The sequence below is a fragment of the Oncorhynchus keta genome, chromosome 10 (genome assembly GCF_023373465.1).
Source record: "Oncorhynchus keta strain PuntledgeMale-10-30-2019 chromosome 10, Oket_V2, whole genome shotgun sequence".
NCBI classification, from domain to species: Eukaryota; Metazoa; Chordata; class Actinopteri; order Salmoniformes; family Salmonidae; genus Oncorhynchus; species Oncorhynchus keta.
Window position 1 is genome coordinate 12,342,953 of NC_068430.1, and position 17,449 is coordinate 12,360,401.

The window sequence follows — 17,449 nt, forward strand, 5'->3', positions numbered from 1 at the left end:
AATACACCATAACTTTGGATGCCAAACGCCGATAAACCTCACCGAAGAAGAATGGAGCCTTTCCGACTATTATGTGAGGAGGCTTTTATTTAGAAAATTTGCGAAATTCCGTGACCCGGAAGTATTTTTTTTGTTGCTAAAGAGACACTTATCTGAGGTCGTCTGCTCGTCTTTCATGCTACTGAAAATGTCCAAACTACAGGTGTTGAATGCGTTTCTTACTCAGAAATTAACAGCGGTGGCTGTGGAGATATTTGGGGCAGTGGATAAAATTATAACAGTGTACGAGGAAGAAATGTCCCGCTCAAATGAGGAGAGCAAACGACTACAAAGACTACTGGATTCGGTTTACAAACCAGAGATAAGATTACATGAAACAGGTTTGTAGCTAACAGGCTGACTGACTGGGGAGGGTCAAGTATTTTTTTAAATCTAGTCCAGGGGAGGGTCAAGTCATTTGCAATAATGAAGTGTCGATATTTATAAGTGTTATATAATTATGTGCTTTATTAGCCTATACACCGAGTGTACAAAACATTAAGGGTAGTCTTTAATGTCTTTCCGTGACATAGACTGACCAGGTGAAAGCTCTGATAACTTATTGATGTAATTTGTTAAATCCACTTCAGTCAGTGTAGATGAAGGGGAGGAGACCGGTTAAATAAGGATGTTTAAGTCTTGAGGCAATTGGTGAATGGTCAAGACAAAATATTTAAGTGCAAAAAGAAATGCAACAATGAACGAGTATGGTAGTAACTGCCAGGCGTACTGGTTTGTGTCAAGAACTGTAACGCTGCTGGGTTTTTCACGCTCGACAGTTTCCAGTGTATCAAGAATGGTCCACCACCCAAAGGACATCCAGCAGGAGCTAGCATCCCTGTGGAACTTTTTTGACACCTTGTAGAGTCCATGCTCCGACGAATCGAAACTGTTATGATGGCTAAAGGGGAGGTGAAACCCAATATTAGGAAGGTGCCCTTAATGTTTTGTACATCGATGCTGCCCCTCGTGATTCTCTGCTGGAGCGCCAAATCAAGTGCGCCTCCAAGCTATTTAGCGTGGTTTCAATCAAATGATCCATAGCCTATAGGCTACAAAGTGCTTCCACGGATAAGCGCAGAGTTATATTTCTTAGAGCTGCTGGGGTCATGTAAATAAAACTAGGCTGCATGGATAGTCCAACCCTGAGCCCCAGCCTGCTCAGCTCAAAAACGTTTTTGTGTGCTGCTTAACCATTGCCTGTGCTGCGTAGGTAGCAGATAAGGAGGCGAGTCAAAGGTTTCTAATGTAAATATATATTTTATTTTCTTGCTCGTGGACTAGACTATAGCCTATATTCTGTTCAGTTTGAGAAGGAGAGCGTGAAGATGAGGAGGAACAGAGGTCAACTTTGATAGCTTGCTACTACTATAATATATTTAATTAAAAACAATGTTTCTTGCCCATGATGTATTTAGTTATTGACTTAACAATAGGCCAGATGCTAGATGCTAGTAATTTAAAGCAGCAGCTACGGAAATAGACAGCTCGTGGTGCTGAAAGTAGGCATAATTCATTTCAACAGTCTTCATTTGAATTAGACTGAACAAGAGGGCTTTGTTGGAGCCTATTTCTTCCAATTTAAGAAATGAGGTAGGCCTACCTTTTTGACGGATGAAATTGGGCTACAGGCTGCTATATCAATTGATTTGTCAGTCAATTTTTCCACCCACCATGCACACTTTAAATAGCCTACCTCCATGTCAGTGAAGGGCTGTTAAAGCCAAGACTCTAATTGAGGGGTATGAGAGGGTATGCCACAGGCCTACCTTTTTATTAAAGAAAATGTCCCCAAAATCACAGGCCTACCCTTTGTTAGCTTAACATTTTGAATAAAATAAAATGGATCAGATTATATAAGGTAATCTATAACAGCGCTTTGATGCGCAATGCTTTTATGCTAGAACCAAGCTGTAAAATACCCTGGAAAGACGTGACTCCGATGCATATGGGGATATCATTGTTTTGTTTCTTTGACATTCAAAGGCTGATTTTGCTTGACAAGTGAAGTCATTCTGTCATTATCAATTCATTAAGATGTTTACTTTCTGTACAATAGATGTTTCAACCCAGACAGCTTTTAGGGAAGCACTTGTGACCTTCTCTCATTGGGTTGAGCCATGGAAGAAGTGTAGCCAGCAGTTAATCTTAAATGTGTCTGCATCAGTAGGCCTACTCTGTCTGGGGTGGAAGGGTAGGCCTACCATGCACAGATTCCTATTATTTAAAATAAATGTATGCCCTAATCTATGCATTTCACATGAGTAGGAATACAGATGTGCATCTGTTGATCACAGATACTTTTTTTTTTTTAAGGTAGGGGACTGGATCAGAAAGCCAGTCAATATCCTGTGTGACCACCATTTGCCTCATTCAGCGTGGTATCTCCTTTGCGTAGAGTTGGTCAGGCTTTAGATTGTGGCCTATAGAATGGTGTCCCACTCCGCTTTGATTGCTCAGCAAAATGGCGCCGGAAGAAATGGCAGCAGTTTTACGGGCGCCCAACCAATTGTGCTATTGTGTTTTTTTTCGCCTTATATGTAACTTATTTTGTACATAATGTTTCTGCAACCATATCTTACGGCAAAAAAAGAGTTTCTGGATATCAGGACAGTGATCACTCAACTCAGATTAGACAAAGATGTTTTCTTCAACAAGCAGGAAGCACAGGACATTCTCCAAACACCCGACAGGGCCAACATCCCCACTATTTGCAAGAGGAGGAGATGCAAGTATAGAGGACACAGAGCAGGATGCCTCATGAGGACCCACAGGAGGCGAGTAGGAAAGCTGCCATTACCATCAATATTACTCGCCAACGTGCAATCACTGGACAATAAATTAGACGAGGTACGATCACGAATATCCTACCAACGGGACATCAAAAACTGTAATATCCTATGTTTTACGGGATCGTGGCTGAATGACAACCTGGATATTCAGCTAGCGGGATATACGCTGCACCGGCAAGATAGAACACGAGGGGGGTGGTCTGTGCATATTTGTAAACAACAGATGGTGCACTAAGTCTAAGGAAGTCTCTAGATTTTGCTCGCCTGAAGTAGAGTATATTGTGATAAATTGCAGGCCACACTACTTGCCTAGAGTTTTCAGCTACACTTTTTGTGGCTGTTTATTTACTACCACAGACAGATGCTGGCACTAAGACCGCACTCAGTCAGCTGTATAAGCAAACGGGGAACCACTCAACCAGTGGCGGTGCTCCTAGTTGCCAGAGACTTTAATGCAGGGAAACTTAATAATTTCTACCAAATTTCTATCAACGTGTTAAATGTGCAAACCAGAGGGGAAAAAATTCTAGATCACCTGTACTCCACACACAAAGACGCATACAACGCTCTCCCTCGCCCTCCATTTGGTAAATCCGACCACAACTCTATCCTCCTGATTCCCGCTTACAAGCAAAAATTAAAGCAGGAAGCACCAGTGACTCGGTATATAAAAAAGTGGTCAGATGAAGCAGATGCTAAACTACAGGACTGTTTTGCTATCACAGACTGGAACATGTTCCGGGATTCTTCCGATGGCGTTGAGGAGTACACCACATCAGTCACTGGCTTTATCAATAAGTGCATCGAGGACGTTGTCTCCACTGTGACTATACGTACATACCCCAACCAGAAGCCATAGATTACAGGCAACATTCACACTAAGCTAAAGGGTAGAGCTGCCTCTTTCAAGGTGCGGGACTCTTAACCCGGAAGCTTACAAGAAATCCTGCTATGCCCTGCGACGAACCATCAAACAGGCAAAGCGTCAATGCAGGTGTAAGATTGAATCATACTACACCGGCTTTGAAGCTTGTCTTATGTGGCAGGGCTTGCAAACTATTAGACTACAAAGGGAAGCACAGTCGCGAGCTGCCCAGTGACACGAGCCTACCAGATGAGCTAAATCATATTCTTTCTTAGAGGAAAGCTGCACTGAGGCATGCATGAGAGCATCAGCTGTTCCGGATGACTGATCACGCTCTCCGTAGCTGACGTGAGTAATACCTTTAGACAGGTCAACATACAAATGGCTGCGGGTTTACCAGGACATGTGCTCCGGGCATGTGCTGACCAACTGGCAGGTGTCTTCACTGACATTTTCAATATGTCCTTGATTGAGTAATACCAACATGTTTCAAGCAGACCACCATAGTCCCTGTGCCCAAGAACACAAAGGCAACCTGCCTAAATTACTACAGACCCGTAGCACTCACGTCTGTAGCCATGAAGTACTTTGAAAGGCTGGTAATGGCTCACATCAACACCATTATCCTAAAAACCTTAGACCCACTCCAATTTGCATACCGCCCAAACAGATCGACAGATGATGCAATCTCTATTGCACTCCACACTGCCCTTTCCCACCTGGGCAAAAGGAACACTTATGTGAGAATGCTATTCATTGACTACAGTTTAGTGTTCAACACCATAGTACCCTCAAAGCTCATCACTAAGCCAAGGATCCTGGGATTAAACGCCTCCCTCTGCAACTGGATCCTGGACTTCCTGATGGGCTTCCCCCAGGTGGTGAGGGTAGGTAGCAACAACTGAGCAAAACTGAAAGCACGAAACACTGCTTTTAACCAGGGCAAGGTGACGGGAAACATGACCGAATACAAACAGTGTAGCTATTGCCTCCACGGCAATCAAACAAGCTAATCGTCAGTATAGAGACAAAGTAGAGTCACAATTCAATGGCTCAGACACAAGGTATGTGGCAGGGTCTACAATCAATCACGGATTACAAAAAGAGAGCCAGCCCTGTAGCGGACCAGGATGTCTTGCTCCCAGACAGACGAAACAACTTCTTTGCTTGCTTTGAGGACAATACAGTGCCACTGACACGGCCTGCTACCAAAACGAGCCGACTCTCCTTCACTGCAGCCGACGTGAGTAAAACATTTAAACGTGTTAAACCCTCGCAGGCCCAGACGGCATCCCCAGCCGTGTCCTCAGAGCATGCACAGACCAGCTGGCTGGTGTGTTTACGGACATATTCAATCAATCCTTATCCCAGTCTGCTGTTCCCACATGCTTCAAGAGGGCCACCATTGTTTCTGTTCCTAATAAAGCTAAGGTAACTGAGCTAAACGACTACCGCCCCGTAGCACTCACTTCCGTCATCATGAATTGCTTTGAGAGACTAGTCAAGGACCATATCACCTCCACCCTACCTGACACCCTAGACCCACTCCAATTTTCTTACCGCCCCAATACGTCCACAGACGACGCAACCACACAGAACATTGCCCTAACCCATCTGGACAAGAGGAATACCTATGTGAGAATGCTGTTCGACTACAGCTCAGCATTTAACACCATAGTACCCTCCAAACTCGTCTTCAAGCTCGAGACCCTGGGACTCGACCCCGCCCTGTGCAACTGGGTACTGGACTTCCTGACTGGCTGCCCCCAGGTGGTGAGGGTAGGTAACATCTCCACCCCGCTGATCCTCAACACTGGGGCCCCACAAGGGTGCGTTCCCAGCCCTCTCCTGTACTCCCTGTTCACCCACGACTGCGTGGCCACGCACACCTCCAACTCAATCATCAAGTTTGCAGACGACACTACAGTGGTGGGCTTGACAACCAACAACGACGAGACGGCCTACAGGGAGGAGGTGAGGGCCCTCGGATTGTGGTGGCAGGAAAATAACTTTACACTCAACGTCAACAAAAACAAAGGAGGTAATCGTGGACTTCAGGAAACAGCAGAGGGAGCACCCCCCTATCCACATCGACGGGACAGTAGTGGAGAGGGTAGTAAGTTTTAAGTTCTGCGGCGTACACATCACGGACAAACTGAATTGGTAAACAATGCCACTTAATATAATGTTTACATACCCTACATTACTCATCTCATGTATATACTGTAGTCTACCATCTACTGCATCTTGCCTATGCCATTCTGTACCATCACTCATTCATATATCTTTATGTACATGTTCTTCATCCCTTTACACTTGTGTGTATATAAGGTAGTTGTTGTGAAATTGTTAAGTTAGATTACTCGTTGGTTATTACTGCATTGTCGGAACTAGAAGCACAAGCATTTCGTTACACTCGCATTAACATCTGCTAACCATGTGTATGTGACAAATAAAATTTGATTTGACAAGAACATTCCTCCCGGCCAAACCCTCCCCTTACCCGGACAGCGCTGGGCCAATTGTGCGCCGCCCCGTAGGTCTCCCGGTTGCGGCAGACTGGACTCATACCAGGATCTCTAGTGGTACAGCTAGCATTGCGATGCAGTGCCTTAGACCACTGCGCCATTTGGGAGGTGACAACAACCAAATTGAGTTGGTTGGGATGAGTCAGACCGCAGAGTGAAGGAAAAGCAGCCAACAAGTGCTCAGCATATGTGGGAACTCCTTCAATACTGTTGGAAAATCATTCCAAGTGAAGCTGGTTGAGAGAATGCCAAGTGTGTGCAAAGCTGTCAAGGCAAAGGGTGGCTATTTGTAGAATCTCAAATATAAAATATTTTGGTTTGTTTAACACTTATTTTGGTTACTCCATGATTCCATATGTGTAATTTCATAGTTTAGATGTCTTTACTATTATTCTATAATGTAGAATAATAATTTAAATCTACAATGTAGAAATAGTAAAAATAAACTCTTGAATGAGTAGGTGTTCTAAAACTTTTGACTGATAGTGTTCATGTTTAAAAACTTCAACCAATCGCTTGGTCGAAAGAACAGATTACTTTCGGTCAACAAATATTTTGCGGGGGGCGGGGTCAACCCTAATTCAGAGTTTGAGAAGCTCCCCACAGAACTGTCAACCACCCTTAACCTCTTGCTCCTACCCGACACGCAGGCGTCCCATCTAGACATCTGGAAATGCAAATACGCTACGCTAAATGCTAATAGCACTCGTTAAAACTCAAACGTTCATTAAAATACACATGCAGGGTACTGAATTAAAGCTACACTCGTTGTGAATCCAGGCAACAAGTCAGATTTTTAAAATGCGTTTCGGCGAAAGCATGAGAAGCTATTATCTGATAGCATGTAACACCCCAAAAGACCCGCAGGGGACGTAAACAAAATAATTAGCATAGTCGGCGCTACACAAAACGCACAAATAAAATATAAAACATTCATTACCTTTGACCATCTTCTTTGTTGGCACTCCTAGATGTCCCATAAACATCACTATTGGGTCTTTTTTTTCCGATTAAATCGGTCCATATATAGCCTAGATATCGATCTATGAAGACTGTGATCAAGGAAAAAAATAACGTTTTATAACGTAACGTCATTTTTTTAAATTAAAAAAGTTGACGATAAAACTTTCACAAAACACTTCGAAATACTTTTGTAATGCAACTTTAGGTATTAGTAAATGTTAATAAGCGATCAAATTGATCACGAGGCGATGTATATTCTACAGCTGTACGTCTGGAAATAATGTCCGGGTAAATCTCAACCAAAATATCCGGTCGGAGACCGGAAGAAAGGCGCTACCTTGTGTCCGTTTGACCAAGAAACAAATCGTAGGCAAATGACAAGACTGTTGACATTGTGTGGAAGCTGTAGGTATTGCAACCTCGGCCCCATTTAATGTGGTTCACATTCAACAATGGGTTCTAGTAGCGCATGGATATATTTTCGCATTTTCAGTGATCAGATTTTCCTGTGCTTTTCGATGAAACGCACGTTCTGTTATAGTCACAGCCGTGATTTAACCAGTTTTATAAACGTCTGAGTGTTTTCTATCCACACATACTAATCATATGCATATACTATATTCCTGGCATGAGTAGCAGGGCGCTGAAATGTTGCGCGATTTTTAACAGAATGTTCGAAAAAGTAGGGGGTAGGAGTAACAGGTTAACTTGGCGATACATTTTTTTTAAATTATTTTTTTTAAACGAGAACCAAGATGTTATCTTCTAAAATGTCTGTGTCCAATTGCGTTTGAATTTAGAAAATGCTCCATTATTAAAATAAATGTTTTGCTCCATTAGGAGCGATATATACGCTGCAATCTTGTATATTTCAAATGTTTTACTCATTGATCGAGACAGTTGAGTGTCATCATGACGTGGTACTTTGGGGTGGACCTAGCTCTCAAACTCTAGGAGGCATTCTGCCTTCTCTCTGCAGTTCTCAGACATTTGCTTCTAATATATAATAATATAATATATAATAATATATTGCTTCTCCCACGACTGCCTCGTGAACTTAAATCCCAACGATGTTTTAACGCTTCAAAACGTCAATCATCGCTTTTGAAACACATGGCCCTTTCATCAGCGAGAAAGAATCCTTCAAATAAGAAAGGTTGACTTACTGTAGCAGTTAAAGATCCATACAGCTATGGGGGCCTGCACTTCCCGAGTTACGCTTACACATAGTTGTTCAGAGGATGCTAGATAGCTCATTTACACCGGTGGTTCGCCTCTTGTCTTCTGTCTGTTTTCCGTAAACAAGCTCTGTAACATGGAGATATGGCCATGTGGGAAGACTAACGCTATCAAGGTGTATCAATTTAACCTTTTTTTTTTTTTTCAATGATTTCTCGCTGATATGATAGATAAAATCCTTCTACTTCCAATACCTTACGCAAGTGACGTGTGTTTAAAGTTCAGATTGAGCGTTGTGGAGCATAACAAAACTCCCCCCTATAGAAGACACCTTCTTCCAATGACTCTAGTGTCATGTATTGGAAATTATTCATGATCAAGGGCTAGGGTGGCCAACCTGTCTCAATCCATGAGAAGATTTTAAATAGACCAGATTTAGACCAATGACTCAACATATGACTTTATAACTGCAATGGCACTGTAGCACTTTGTATGGTTTACAAATTGATTTTTGAGAATGGTATGCTCATGACGGTGTATTAATGTCTGTTTTTATGGGGTGCAGCCAAAGACACATTTCCACATTGCGTCGAAAATAACGTTTTTCTAAAGCAGAAATTATTAATTGAAGGTGGACTAGGCTTTTTGTGACATTTTGGACTTACCCAGGCCTCCTTTTAAGACTCTTTCATTTGTAGGTGATACAGAGTAAACATACGTGTCATATGTAACTTTACCGCTTGCTCTGTATAATATGAGTAGTATTTACATTTCTAACGATTTGCTTAAATTTATGAGTACTGACAAATATAAACATGAATATTGAAAATGTTTTATATGGCAAAAGTTTCAATATATTGTTGAACATAAAATAATAGATAATACTACTCATATTACAGAGCAAGCGATAAAGCTTCAAATTATACTTTTGCTTTGTAGCACCTACAGATGAAACATGTCATAAGATGCCTGGGTAGGGACAAATTGTCACAATATTCCAACTTCAAATCATTATTTCTTAATTATGCTTTAAGATATTTCAAGAATCCTTCCTTCTATGGATTACATTTTGTGAAAATCTCCAAAATCATGGTTTTGTTCAAGTTTTGTGAGGAATCACCTGTAAATCTTAGTATCAGACTATAAGATTAACAGTATCAAAGTATTGCACATTTTATGTTGGCCTATTTCCCTTATGTTACCTTCTCCATCACTCCAGAACCCCAGCAGCTCACTGTCCCAGTCCCTGAGGAGGTTCCCTCTGAGCAGCAGCACTGTGAGCAGGAGTGCAGCCCAGGTGTGGAGCAGGAGGACTCAGACCCTACACAGATTAAAGAGGAACAGGAGGACCCAGATCACACACAGATTAAAGAGGAACAGGAGGAGATCAGGACCAGACAGGAGGAAGAGCAGCTTCAGGGGCTGGAGTCTGATATCAAAGAGTTCATATTCACTCCTTCCTGTGTGAAACATGACTGTGATCAGGACCCCCCTCAGCCCTCACATCTTTCCCAAACCCTAACAATGCAGACCAGAGAGAGGGACTTAGTATGCATCAGCACAACTACAGAGATGGAAACTGAACCTGATGGCGAGGTTTACAGAGGAACAGAATCAAACAGTTACTCTCCACCCGTCCCTGTAGTAAATGGAACTCAATGTGAAGTCAGTGAAAATGTTAACGGGGGGGTGCCAGTGTTAAAGCTACTACCAGTGTTAAAGCTACTCAAATCAAAGAGAATGTGGACAAATGAGAGACAAAATTCCAGTACCTCTGCAGAGGGCTGGAAAACCGATGCGATGACCAATCAGAAATCAGCTAGTCATGGCAATGCTGCTCCTTGTTGCAAAGTGTGTGGGAAGTCTTTTAAATTTCTGGTGGCTTTAATTAATCATGCGCAAACAGTACATGCAAATGATGCAAAACATATGTGTGGTGTGTGTGGAAAAAACATGAACTCTTCTCAATGTATGATAGAACACCAACAATCTCACATTGCAGAAAAACCTTTTTGTCATATTTGTGGCAAATGTTTCCATTGTAATGCTAAACTGAGAACGCATATGCGTGTCCACACAGGAGAGAGACCATATTGGTGCCAAAAATGTAGCAAAGGCTTCAGGCAGCAGCAAAACCTGAAAGAGCATATGAGGACTCATACAGCGGAGAAACCGTATCGGTGCGAAGAATGTGGCAAATGCTTCAAACACTCGAGCAGCCTGACCGTGCATATGAGGAACCACACGGGGGAGAGACCATATAAGTGCCATTTTTGTGAGAAATCCTTTGTCTCAGCAAGTAAACGAAGTCTCCACCAACGGATTACATTGGAAAGAACTAGAAACTGTTTCAGTGCAGCCAGTGCAGCAGAAGCTTTAGTCATGTGGGGACCCTGAGAAAGCACATGAAGAACATGTACAAACAGTGTCCCCCAATTCCAAACCAACACCGCACACCAAGCGACTCACGTTGCGTTCCTTCCAATGTCACATGTTGCTGAACTTAAAGAGGGTCACTTTCAGAATGGAGATTGTAATTAGCCCCTAACCCCTCAAGAATTTTCACTGATTCATCTTTGGGAGAAAAATGAAATCTCCTGCAGTGATCATTCAGTGACAGAAGACATGTAAATGTATCACACTACATGGTTCTGTGTACATTTAAATCTTATCCAAGGTGACTTACATTTATTGCGTTCATCTTAAGGCAAGGTTTCCCAAAGTAGGTCCTAGGCCTCCCCGAGTGCTTAGCACTACACAACTGATTTCAAATCATCAGAGTTTTATAAGGTGTTGGATATTTGAATCAGCTATGTAGTACTAGGGGGAAGAAAATAAAACAAATGTTCACCCAGGAGAAACCCTTTGAGAAACCCTGTCTTAAGGGAACTAGGTGAGACAAGACCATATATCACAGTCGTATAGTTAAAAAAAAAAAAAATGTTTAAATAAATAAATGCATATAGTGACCACTGAATTGCTGTTACTGTAGGATAGACAGTCCTACACCCTTCCACATTCTATGATTAATTCATTTTTGAATTCATTGTTTGTTTTTTTGTCTACCAAGCTGAGAATATATGGACAATCTGTGCTGTCATGTAGGATGTTTAGGATGTTCATGTAACAGTGTTGTTATTGAGGCATAGTTTTACTTTGTCTGTAATATCTCTGCTGTGAGTAAATGGAAAATAAGTTTAAAAAAATAAGCGCTCTCCTTTGTCTTTTGCCGCCATGCAGCTTAGCAAATGTTAAAATAAAATAGATATTGCATTGAAATAATTAAGAAAATATATATATATTTTTTAGTGTGTATGCTTAGGCTACTTAAGGCATTTAAATCTAGTACACGATTAACTGAATTGAGAACAGAGACTGAGTGCAATATGACATTTTATTAAATAGTTTGGGAAATGGCCTTCTCTTGAGGGAAGATCCTCGGAGCCAGGTGATGTGATTACAATTAAGAGAATTTGGGTAAGTTTGACACATAAATACATTGCAAGAGTTACTCCCATTGGTTGAGAGGGAGAGAGAGAGAGAGGTTGTAATTGTAAGAGTAAGCAGATATGTTAAACAGCAAGTGTGAGAAATGTACATTTTTGTGCCATGCTCATACTGTAAGCTATAAGGTAAGTAGGTGTATGACATTTCCCACGGCTAACAGAAAAGAGATATGATGATAACATGTGTGACCGCTAACATCCATTCCCACTAAGCACATAGAATAGGAAACTGAATTATGTATTGCATATTGTATTAAGTTAGTGAGTATTCAGAACAGCTTAATGATTGAAATTTTGCAAACTACATTGAGTATGAGGATCAGGATGAGTTATAAAGTCCTCAATATCCAAATTCAACCTCTGGGCTATTTCACATCATGATAAACAACTTAATCTGCAGTCTAATGGAAGTGAGACAGCCATATTTGAGCACTGACAAAATCCCAAACAGAAGCTTTTACTGCCCACTTTACCCCAAGACACACCCCTAAACTTAAAACCTAAACAACCCACTTGGCCAGGATGGTCAAAACCCATTAAAATGTGGTGTTAAATCTTGGTATTTTTGCCAGCCCTAACTCTTTTCCTAACCTTAACCTAATTATCCTAGCCTGTTACAAAAAGTCCATTCTGACAGACTATACCCCTTCAAGACATAACCATACAGCATTGTCCTTCAGTGTTGTAATAGTCCCTAACCACGTTGCCATCCAGTTATGAGTAAAGTCATACTGTATTTAAAAAAATAAAAATGACAGCTGTGATGGAAACAGTTTCGGTGCGATTTAATAAATGCCGACAGATAATTTTTGTTTTACATGGTGATAGATTTTTGTGTCGGTAAAATTATTAAGCGAGAAATGGCGCTGCGAATGCTTTTATGTGCAAATATTGATATAATAACCATATCGAAGTAAACTTGAAGTCACGCGATGACATGTTGTGTGGTCCTCCCATTACGACTCGTCGGAAAAGGTGCACACGCGTGTGGGATACCACATTCACCATATGAATGATGTAATGAATATTTTTCCACCTTTTTTAATGGGGTGATTGGTGGCTAATCGGGTGGGTATGCAGTTTATTGACAAGGCTGCAGATTAAATCAGTTATGATGAATATCACAGGGTGGTGAAAGTGCAAGGTGATTAGTTTGATGCTCCTTTCCAGGTGGCATGATGATCAATGCTTGACAAATAATCCCACTTCTGACACCAATGTAATGAAACAGCAGGGAGCAGGTCTCGAACCCTCGACCTTCTAGCCCGAGGTCCGGCGCGCTATCGACTGTGCCGCAAAAGCATGCTCGTGCGGCAGAGTCGATTTCCGGGCGTTACATTATTCTCGGTTTTATCCATCATAATCTCCTGTAAATTTCACGTCATATGTATTGAATTCAAAATCAAATCATTTGTGAACATGAAAAATAAGGTTGAGAATGTCAACTTATTTTCGAGGACGGGTGAAATAATGGATGTTGAAATCAAAAACCAAACAATTTTAAAGCAAAATGTATAGAATTGTTAACAAAAATAAGACATTAAAGCAAAACTCAAACTTGTAAGAAAATCATTTTAAAGTGAGCGCAAAACTGACAAATTATGAAAAATACACTGCTCAAAAAAATAAAGTGAACACTAAAATAACACGTCCTAGATCTGAATGAATGAAATATTCTTATGAAATATTTTTTTCTTTACATAGTTGAATGTGCTGACAACAAAATCACACAAAAATGATCAATGGAAATCAAATGTATCAACCCATGGAGGTCTGGATTTGGAGTCACACTCAAAATTAAAGTGGAAAACCACACTACAGGCTGATCCAACTTTGATGTAATGTCCTTAAAACAAGTCAAAATGAGGCTCAGTAGTGTGTGTGGCCTCCGTGCCTGTATGACCTCCATACAACGCCTGGGCATGCTCCTGATGAGGTGGCGGATGGTCTCCTGAGGGATCTCCTCCCAGACCTGGACTAAAGCATCCGCCAACTCCTGGACAGTCTGTGGTGCAACGTGGCGTTGATGGATGGAGCGAGACATGATGTCCCAGATGTGCTCAATTGGATTCAGGTCTGGGGAACTGGTGGGCCAGTCCATAGCATCAATGCCTTCCTCTTGCAGGAACTGCTGACACACTCCAGCCACATGAGGTCGAGCACTGTCTTGCATTAGGAGGAACCCAGGGCCAACCACACCAACATATGGTCTCACAAGGGGTCTGAGGATCTCATCTCGGTACCTAATGGCAGTCAGGCTACCTCTGGTGAGCACATGGAGGGCTGTGCGGCCCCCCAAAGAAATGCCACCCCACACCATGACTGACCCACCGCCAAACCGGGTCATGCTGGAGGATGTTGCAGGCAGCAGAACGTTCTCCACGGCGCCTCCAGACTCACGTCTGTCACGTGCTCAGTGTGAACCTGCTTTCATCTGTGAAGAGCCAGTGGCGATTTTGCCAATCTTGGTGTTCTTTGGCAAATGCCAAACGTCACGCACGGTGCTGGGCTGTAAGCACAACCCCCACCTGTGGACGTCGGGCCCTCATACCACCCTCATGGAGTCTGTTTCTGACTGTTTGAGGAGACACATGCACATTTGTGGCCTGCTGGATGTCATTTTACAGGGCTCTCGCAGTGCTCCTCCTCCTCCTTGCACAAAGGCAGAGGTAGCGGTCCTGCTGCTGGGTTGTTGCCCTCCTACGGCCTCCTCCACGTCTCCTGATGTACTGGCCTGTCTCCTGGTAGCGCCTCCATGCTCTGGACACTACGCTGACAGACAGCAAACCTTCTTGCCACATCTCGCATTGATGTGCCATCCTAGATGAGCTGCACTACCTGAGCCACTTGTGTAGGTTGTAGACTCCATCTCATGCTACCAGTAGAGTGAAATTCACCGCCAGCATTCAAAAGTGACCAAAACATCAGCCAGGAAGCATAGGAACTGAGAAGTGGTCTGTGGTTACCACCTGCAGAACCACTCCTTTATTTGGGGTGTCTTGCTAATTGCCTATAATTTCCACCTGTTGTCTATTCCATTTGCACAACAGCTTGTGAAATGTATTGTCAATCAGTGTTGCATCCTAAGTGGACAGTTTGATTTCACAGAAGTGTGATTGACTTGGAGTTACATTGTGTTGTTTAAGTGTTCCCTTTTATTTTGTTGAGCAGTGTATATATTTGAAAACGAATGCAAAAAAAGTTTTTGGTTAAACTTTCTCAGCAACCAATCTTATTGAATACATTTTGCCTAGGCTCTTGCCTGCATGTACTACCTTTTGGTTACGCTACTCGTATCTTTGCTTTCAATGTCTGTTTCTTTGCTTTCACTGGCAGTCTTTTCGATTGCGAGTTTTGGTGGGGGTTTTTTTCTGCGAAAGGCTGGTTTAGAGGGAAGCGTAGACAATGAGTCTCCATTGGTCCGCTAGTTTTGTAGTGACGATACGTCTTAACCCAATCAATGAACATGATAGGCATGCTTTAAAAAAATGTAAAATCATAATACAAAAATCAACTTACATTCCTACATCAAACATGTCTAGCAAACAAAACACAGGTATTAACAATACTCAAACATACAAAAAAATATCAATAAAATAATACAAAAAAAGTCTTTAAGTGCAATTATATTCACTCTGAAAAGATCGTATAAATGATTCATTAAGATGTTATTCTTGTTGTTATTCACTAGGGTTAATGTTTTAATAAGATAATTCAATCAGAAAGATGTGTAATTTTGGAATTTTTGTTTGTGTATAAAGTATTTGGCAACAAGAATAAATTAAAAAACGAACAATCATCTCAGTGGTTTTGTTATCATCGCAATAGTAACATATGTCATGTCAAAAATATAGGCAGTGTTCATAATAATAAATAAGTACTTTGCAAGGTTTTCCCAAAATTCTGACACAAATTTACTTCAAGGAACAAGTGAGACAGATCTCACCTTTTTCACAGAAAAGGCAGATATCATCAATAGCCATACATTTGGAAATCATAGAATTACATGGATATATCTTATGCTAAATGTTGAAGTGCACTTCCTTAACGTTGTTTGGTATACAGTATTTGTAAGGTCTTAACCATGCATTTTTCCAGACAATGTCAGGAATAAGCATGTTCCAGAAAAACGTTCCCCTCTGTGTAAGTTGGTTTTGTGAATGAAGAATTTGTCTTATATATTTATCACAACAAGATCTCTCAAGTAAGCCAATGCCTTCCAATCTGAGTTCTGGATAAACTCTGTAATTATTCCCAAAATTAAGATGAGTTTTCATAAGTGTAGTTAGACCACTGGGAATGGCTTTGATCACAGAAATAAACTCTCTGAAAGGTATTGGAAACTCTTTCAATGTTATAAATCGTTCATATGTGAGAATATTACCCTTGTCGAAAATATCAAGAACAAAGTCAATATTCCTCTCATGCCAGCTGGGGTAGAACAATGACTTATTCCTTACAGTTATGTCTGAATTATTCCACAAAATAGCTTTATGAGGGGAAAAATTGTGCAGGAAACATATTTTCCAGGCCATTAAAGCTTTTTGGTGAAACCTAGCCAATTTAGCAGGTAGTCTTTCAGGAATATAATTTCATTTCAGTAAAAATTGAAGACCTCCCAATTTATTAAACACATTATTTGGAATGAAATACCATATTGAATCAGTATCGATCATTTTATCTTAAGTGTTATTTATGTCAACAAAATCCAACACTTCTAGCCTGCCTTCAACACTTGCCAAAGAAAAGTAAATAGAGTTGTTATTCTGTTAACCGCCGCTACCTCTGCCGAGCGTAGTTTTCCATCTGTGTAATCCTCTCAAGGTTCACTGTTTGTTTTATTGTTCACATTAATACTTGTTATCTTATTTGTGTTCTTTCTTTTTTAATGCAGGAGTTCGTTTTCAATTCACTCAACATCACTAGTCTGAATGCTAGGGGTTTGAGAAATCTTACAAAAAGAAAATGTTTATTTTTATGCTATAAAAGCAGTAATGCAGATTTTGTCCTTCAGGAACCTCATTCGGGTGAAAGTGATTTGATATTTTGGAAAGCACAATGGGGAGATATGGCCTATTTCAGTCATGGATCAAATCATTCTGCTGGTGTTTTGACACTTATTCACAAGTTTAAAGGTGACATTCTAGAATCCCCATCTTCACAAGGCGGCAGATGGGTCAGAGTAACTGTTAAACTTGACAATGCTATTTTCATCATCAAGTACAGGATTTAAGCACAGGATTTAAGCAACAAACACTCAAGGCTTTTCTAATTATTTCAGGGCATTTTAATGAAACACCTGATGCATCTGCTGATCGTTTTCTGCCTAGAACGAGTCAAAACCCTTAAAATAGTAACATCATTACATTATGCAAGGATCTCTTTGTTGAGGATGCCTGGCGTTATTTCAATACAGATGCTACGGGTTGGACAACAAACTATGTCACGTAAATCTAGAATAGATGTATTCCTAATTTAACCTTTTTTGTTGCTTTTTTCTTTTGCCTACTTAAATAGACGAGTTGACGTGACTACTAAGCGCCAATTCTTTCCCCCATGTGTCCGAATGTTCTGAAC

General features: G+C 41.2%; 1 protein-coding gene across 1 annotated transcript; it reads left to right on the forward strand.

Annotated features, from left to right (window-relative positions):
• Positions 1 to 85: 85 nt before the first annotated feature.
• LOC118388221 (zinc finger protein 23-like) lies at positions 86 to 11,575 on the forward strand. The gene is made up of 2 exons (XM_035777051.2): positions 86 to 380; positions 9,586 to 11,575. Exons 1-2 carry the CDS (start codon positions 176 to 178, stop codon positions 10,761 to 10,763), a joined length of 1,383 nt encoding a protein of 460 aa, XP_035632944.1. The 5' UTR covers positions 86 to 175; the 3' UTR covers positions 10,764 to 11,575.
• Positions 11,576 to 17,449: the final 5,874 nt, after the last annotated feature.